Source organism: Miscanthus floridulus, chromosome 13 (genome assembly GCF_019320115.1).
Source record: "Miscanthus floridulus cultivar M001 chromosome 13, ASM1932011v1, whole genome shotgun sequence".
Taxonomy (NCBI): Eukaryota; Viridiplantae; Streptophyta; class Magnoliopsida; order Poales; family Poaceae; genus Miscanthus; species Miscanthus floridulus.
Genome location: NC_089592.1, coordinates 72,477,532 through 72,484,750, shown reverse-complemented (window position 1 = coordinate 72,484,750; position 7,219 = coordinate 72,477,532). Strand labels below are relative to the sequence as shown.

At 40.4% G+C, this 7,219-nt stretch overlaps 1 protein-coding gene across 2 annotated transcripts; it reads right to left on the bottom strand.

The window, feature by feature from the left end:
* Positions 1-1,366: 1,366 nt before the first annotated feature.
* Positions 1,367-4,992, bottom strand: LOC136500445 (ubiquitin carboxyl-terminal hydrolase 2-like). 2 transcript variants are annotated; one of them, XM_066495796.1, is made up of 6 exons: positions 4,766-4,992; positions 4,265-4,316; positions 3,435-3,481; positions 2,676-2,722; positions 2,491-2,593; positions 1,367-2,405 (listed from the first exon to the last, which is right to left on the bottom strand). In XM_066495796.1, exons 2-6 carry the CDS (start codon positions 4,293-4,295, stop codon positions 1,638-1,640), a joined length of 996 nt encoding a protein of 331 aa, XP_066351893.1. In that variant the 5' UTR covers positions 4,296-4,316; positions 4,766-4,992; the 3' UTR covers positions 1,367-1,637. The 2 variants fall into 2 exon arrangements, with proteins under 2 accessions (XP_066351893.1, XP_066351894.1); XM_066495797.1 differs by lacking the exon at positions 4,766-4,992 and having other exon boundaries at positions 2,676-2,751.
* Between the last annotated feature and the right edge of the window lie 2,227 nt (positions 4,993-7,219).

Here is a 7,219-nt window from a genome sequence, read left to right as displayed (position 1 = left end):
ACACGATTAATAACTCTATATAAGTCATAGAATTAAATGTTTATAAAATGATAGAATAAAACTATGCATTGACATGTTTCATTTCATTCTAAGTGATTGACACTCTTGAAAACAATGTCATGCTCTCAGAATGGCTTAATTGCTCAGTTCATTTTTTTTTTCTTGTTTCCAAAGCCAGTTGTTTTCTTGTTTTCAGAACCAGATCAGTTCGACTGGATGAGTTTGGGGCCACTACGGAAAACGCAAAACTTGCATCCCTATACCTGTTCAATTCCAACGGCCCAATAGACAACCATTGTTGTCTGCGAGCGCCGTACGTACTCAACTGACGACCAACTGCTAAACACGACCAAGACAAAACTCGTGTGGTTATGCTTTCTAAGTACTGGCGGTTAAATAGATGGATCTGCATTACCCCTACTAAGGGCAGTCCCAATGAAAGAAACTAGTAGTTTCTATAACATAGGATACCGTACCAAAAAAGTACTGCTTTCCAACCCATGGTTTCTATGAGTAATAACTATTTTCTCTTTCTCTCTCCCAACTCTATCTTTTCCTCCAATGAGAGTGCGACACGAGCTCCTTAGAAACTGGTGGTTTCTTCCCAATGGCGATTTCATGGTTTCTTGGTGCATTGGGTCAAGAGTAGACCTGGTTTCTTCATGAAGAAACCATTTCTATGATTTTTGCTCTCTTTCTTCATTAACTACGTTGCCATGTCAGCATTTTGCCTACGTGGCAAGTCATTTAATGAGGATAGAAACCATCATCAATGCACCATCGGGACTGCCCTAATATATTAGTCAAAAAGGCACTTTGGTAGGCTCCTATAAGCATTGATCGGTACTTCGGTTGTGCGGCTGAACGTTTCAACAACAGACTTATGGGCTGTGTGCGCGGTTAAATGGAAACAGGCTGTGTAGATAGAGTCAAACTTTATAATTTTTTATCAATAATTTAGCTAACAACTTTTAAGTTGATATTATTAGATTTGTAATCAAGTCAAATATACTATTTAATAATTATAAATTTATATTAATAAATAACAGTATAATACAAAATAAATGAATGGCCTGTAATTTAGAAGACTGTTATGTCAGAAGACGCCGTATAAACTGGACCGAAGGAGTATAGAAAATAAAAACGGAAAGCATATATGCAAACTCCAATCTTCCGGCAAACTTATGGGTGGTGTGAAACAAATCGTATGATGCGCTGCAGGAGACTAGGGCAAATTGGAAGAGTAGACATGTTCGTGACTGCGTCATCCTCTACGTTTCAGAAACAAACAAGGCTTGACATGTGTCAGCAAACGACACCATTGGTTTGCCAGGGGAAAAAAAAACTGGGCAATTTTCATACAGTGTTTGCGTCATCCTCTACGTTTCAGGAACAAACAAGGCTTGACATGTGTCAGCAAACGACACCATTAGTTTGCCAGGAAAAAAACTGGGTAAACCATGGATGGTTTTCATACAGTATGACCTCGTCAAGATTCATTCACCTGAACATGCAACGGCAGACATCTGTGCGCTACCTAAAAGTAGGGGTAAGCATAAGGTTGAAACACTGGCCAAGAAAACAAGGGACACAGGGCCAATCTCTACAAGGAACCACAACTAAAAGAGAGTAGGCTTTCACCTAGCACTGGGGCCGTGAGACTTCTGCTTCGCCTTTGCCTTCTCTATCAGGGGCTTCAACTGCTGCTTCTCCTCAAGAATCTTGAGGAAATTGAACAGGAACGGCACATAGTTATGCTTCCTCCTCAAGTTCTCTGTCTTCCACTTCTTCGACTTCTCTTCCTCCATTATGATCTTCTCAGTCACAGACTCGATCTGAGCTGCCACCTCCGCTAGCGACTGCTCAACAGATGGCACGTGCCTGATCGCAGAAGGGTCACCCATCTGTTGAAGGAGGCTCTCCCTCTTCCTCTGGAGGTCTTTGAGCTCCACTGTGTACATCTCCTTCCGGTTCTTTAAGATTGCCATCACACTGAATCTTATCTCATTCTGAGAGAACATGTCAATGTGCTCTTTAATCACAGGCTGCGCTAGCCTAAGCCACCCTGCATCACCAACACCACCTGGGCATTTTCCCAGGCTTATCGGTCCTTCCTTTAGCCCATCAAGCTCGTACAGGACACCATCCACTGGAACATAGGTTATGAAATGGTATACATCATCATCCTTGCTAGGTGGTTTCTGCTCCTCAGAGACCTCTGACCTTGCAAACGAGTTGTTTAGCATGCGAATGCTTGCACAATTGACTATAGCCAGTCCTTTGAGCTCAGGTGGCAAATCCTTTGCAAATTCCTTCAGCTTTTTAAGTTCGTCACTAAGAGTGATGCCAGGAGAGTTCAACAGAACCGACAGGATAGCTTGGGCTGCACAAGCGTTGTTAATTATCTGCAAGTCAAGAACATCCTTGATTTTCAGATATGCAGATGAATAAAGGTGGGAGGAGTTGCTTGCCAACTCGAATGCTTCTGACCTGGTTGGCAAAGAAAAGGTTTGGGATTGCATCCTTGATGACAGGACGCTCATCCTTTTCTGGAGGTCGCCATTTGTATAGCACTATTAGCCCATATATTGGCCTGGCAAATGCCAACACAAATTAGGTTCTATTAACTCAGAAAAATAATGGCATTCATTAATGCTAGATGTAGGATAACATACTGAAGATCATTGAGAGCATCCAGGTCAAGTGAGTAGAGTTCATCAACCTGATAATGAAAAAGATAACATAGCATATCTGCCCGATATTTTAATATGTAAAAGAAATGTCAAGTTTCACAAAAAAGAAGAAATAGCCAAATAGGAGAGCCTCACTCTTGTTTTGCAAAAAGTAAATTTCTGTTCTATGTTGCCGCATACTATATATAGTTTTATTATTAGAAACAACTAAAAGCTTGAAAAGTACAAGAACAAGCTACAGGGATCAATAGATGAAGGGGAAACACCTGCCACTGTTTTACTATCTGAGTATGCTTAGATTACAGCATGTTTTAAATAAAGGCTGTTGTGGTCTTGTAAAAAGCCAGTTACATGGTTCAGGCAGCCTAAAGAGCTAGGCTAAACTAATCTGATGGCCATTTATATGTTTAAAAGGACCTTAACAACTCACTATGGCTGTTTTATCATACAATCATCAGAATTATATCAGGCAACATCTGTCACAAAGTAATGAAAGTATTAAACAAGCAAAACATTGCTAGATATTCTGGGTTATAATACCTGTGTGGATAATTGCTTACAATTCATTCCACTAACAAGAAAAGATGCATTGTATGCTCACTTCGGTAAGGTGTAAACATGTATCAATTCAACGTACTGCCAATCTTACTGTACATAATTTAAAGGTGGGGTGACTGTTTGCTAACCATCTACCTTTATCAAGAACATAGACGCATAGAGTGAAGGTAGTTGATTACTTACTTGAAGACCCTTCAGTTGCATCTGCTGCAACAGTTCTGTAAAAACACCTGAATATACAAGATATGAAAGCTCATGAGTTATTTCTTCCTTTGCCAGAAAAAAAAAGGCCAAACAGTAACAAGGTGAGAAAGAAATTAACAGTGTTGGCCAGTTCAAATATATGGAGGAAGAGAGGTCTAGGTTCTAGAATTTTGTTTTCCTCCCACTCCATTGCAAATGCCAAAGACAGGAGTTTCTTGTGACAGCTCAATATGAAAAAGCAGAAATACATGGAATTCTAAATTGAGAATGTGTATTCTGTTACTCCGAGGCAACCCAAAATAAAAAGGCAGAAATTCTGTGAATTCGAATTTGAGAATTAGCATTGTGTTACTTCAAGGCAGTGTCCTAAAAGACATGGCTGCTCTTCATTAGGTGCAACAGGTGTATGCAAGCAGGCATATACATCTCAATTTTCCAACCTTACTAAAGCAGGTTGCAACTCGCATGTACTGTTATGAAAAGCTTATCTTTGTAATGCAGTATGAAACACTACTAATGCAGGTTGGTCCAATCCAATAGTATCAATATCCAATGAAATAAAATGACATTAGGCAATCATCATTCAAGATAACTGGTATGGATCCTCTATACAAATGCGCGTACTCTTAGAGTCGATTTTTCTTTTAAGAGCAATTGGTTAAAAAAAGGCCAATCGCTCAACCAGGGCCAATGATGAACCCGTATCATTGTGCCATACTTGGAGCGTGTGTTAAAAAGGAAAAAACTTGCAATGTATATAATATAACTAAACAAATGTACAACTTTTTGGCAACAAAAAATAAATTTACCAGGATCATTCTCGATTGCAGCCCACGACATGTTGAGAGGCTTGCTCCAAGTCTGCAGACAGAAAATGTAGCAGTAAAGATGCATTCTGGAAATACAGGAATTAGTGGTACCGGATAGTCTAGGAGCATAAAAGCAGGGGTGGACCCAGTAAAGGACATGTGTGTACACATGAAAACCAATTAATTTTGCCAAAGAATCGAAATTAGTAGGCATAATACATGTATACACTTGTAATTTTTTGAGATGGTATACACTTGTAACTAGATCAGATCCGAATACAAGTAGCTAAAACAGTTTTTTTTTTTTTACGAAAAGTAGCTAAAATAGCTTTACGTAAGGTTCGGATGCTAGGTTTCGCACAGCAGGAAGGGAAGAGAAGGGGTCAGGAGAGGACCCAGTATTTTTTGCAAAAATTCGAAGTTATTCCTAGGAGAGGACCCAGTTAGGGTTTGGGTGCTCGGTTTCGCACCGCAGGAAGAGAAGAGAAGGGGTGGGAATACCTGGTAGGTGCTCGTCGCCGGCGAAGGCCTCGGCACCTGGCGTAGGGCGGCGGCGGCGGCGACGGCGCAGAGAGGGAGAGAGACAGGGAGAGCTCACGCCGGGTGAACCGTGGTGCGGTAGACGGGGGTAGCCCAGTGCAGGCTCCAGTGCTGTTCAGCCAATCCGCCCCCAGGCGAGCGCACCCGCACCGCCGCACGGAAGAGCTTCTTCTGCTTGGCCGTTTTTTCCATACATTTCTTTTGTAATAAATCTTTTTCCTTCTTTCTTTCTTTTTCTCGTTTTATAATTTCCTATCTTCTTGATTTTGTATTTATCCTCTCCGTAGGACACTGCCGAGTGCCGATGGCCAGTGGTGGGACATTGGTTTTTCAAATAAAAAAATAATAATAGTTAATAGTACATGGTAAATAAGAAAATAGTGTATTTTTATAATTTATTAAGGTGATTATTTTCTACTGAAGCTAGAAGCAATTTCATCACCTGAACTTAGAACGGTTTTATGAACGTGAAACGTTTTGTCTCTTAAAACTATAATAACACTTTTTCCTAAACCAGAAATAGTTTTTCTCTTGAACTATAACACTTTTTCCTAAACTAGAAATAGTTTTATCTTCGATATTTTTTTTTGCTAAACATGGAACAATTGTTCTCATGAACTAGAAATGTTGTTTTTCTCAATAAGAAATGATATGGAATCATTAAAAAATTAGGTCCTCCTATGAAACTAGTGAAGAATATTGACACTTCGATATCTCATGAAAGAATTGAGTCTTCCTAACCCTCTCTTTCAAGATTTAACAACTTACTTTCTAAGAACTGTCATACTAGTTGCAGAATAATTCCGTGTGTTAGAATAGTCACATTTTGTCAACTTAGACATATGGGTGAATCCGGCTAAACAATGTGTTTAAAAGAGTTTGTAAAATCACAATTCAAACCACTCCTTCGTTTAGTGTACTATATCCTTTCAAAGAGGGTAAACAACGAAATAGTGAACAAGAAAGTACAGGGGCATAGTGGCATTAAGCCTATAGGAAAACACCAACAGAAGATAAGATATATACGAGTAGGAAGAATAACCTTGTCACGAGGAGAGAAAAATGAAGGCTTCGTATGATAATATAGGAGTAGATACAGTTCAATTAACCAGTTAGACAGGCGATTCGACAGAAAAAACCAAAACTAGGGCCCGCGAAGGCGAGCACTTTTTAACAAACAAAAAAACGGGACTAAGGAGCTACTAAGAAATTGGGACACGCGAAGGGTGAGCCGCTAAGAGACCAGGCATTGACACGCGGAGTGTGAGCCGCTAAGAAACTGGGCGTTGGCGCGCGGAGGGTTGCCACTAAGAAAACAGGTGTTGACGTGTGGAGTAAGTGACGGGACCGATGAGCTGTAGGCATTAACGCGTGGAATGAGAAAGAGCGGAGTAGATGACAGGACCAATGAACCGCTAAGAAACCAGGTGTTGACATGCAAAGTAGGTGACACATAGGCATAAGCAAAAGGGGGAAAACAAGAGATTATAGATGACGAGACATGAGCCGCTAAGAAATGGGGTGTTGACGCGCTAAGAGGGAAAGAATAGACCAAGTGGTATAGTACAGGTGGAAGTACATAATACATACACCATATTCGTTTGATCGTATCAGCCATGATATAGTATTTCTCTCTCACAACAAAACAGCATCTAACGACTTATAAACCATATAAACGATCAAGCGAATAGGGTGAATAACAAATATTACATTACTGCATCGTACTACAACGACTGATGATACATAGACCATGCTCGCTCATGAACTTGCACAAACTAATCGAAGTCCGATCCATCCTTATTCAGCTCCAGTCCAGCAAATACAGTATAGTCCAACACGCCTAGCTCGTACAATCATGGAACTAAGTAAAACACAGCAGTATGTAGCAAGCTACACAATACTCTCTCCGTACTTAAAAATAAAATCATTTTTGACAAAACTTAGCTTTGGAAATATAAAATCACGAATAACTTTTAAGTTGTTGAGTTTAAAAACGTGAAAACCATATGTAAAGATTTGTCTTGAAAAATATTTTCACAAAAGTTTACATATATCACTTTTTGATAAATATTTTTATAAAAATAAATAGTTAAAATTATACTTTGGAGACCATATCGCTGTCCAAAACTACTGTATTTTTTTTAAGTACCGAGGGAGTACTGATTAATAAAGCACGATCAACGAACTGGATGGGTGAACACTGACAGAGAGCAGCAGCAGCAGTAGTACACCTGCGCAGGCAGCAACCAATCCCTCGTATAGCATCCCAAATCACGCACGCATGCACGCAGGACGAGTCGAATTCGAATGATCAGCTAGGCTGCCGCCTGGCGCAGGAAGAAGTCGTCGTCCTTCTCCGGCCTCTGCATGGGCTCCGGCTGCAGCGCCAGCTCGACGTCGATGCCGCTGTCACCG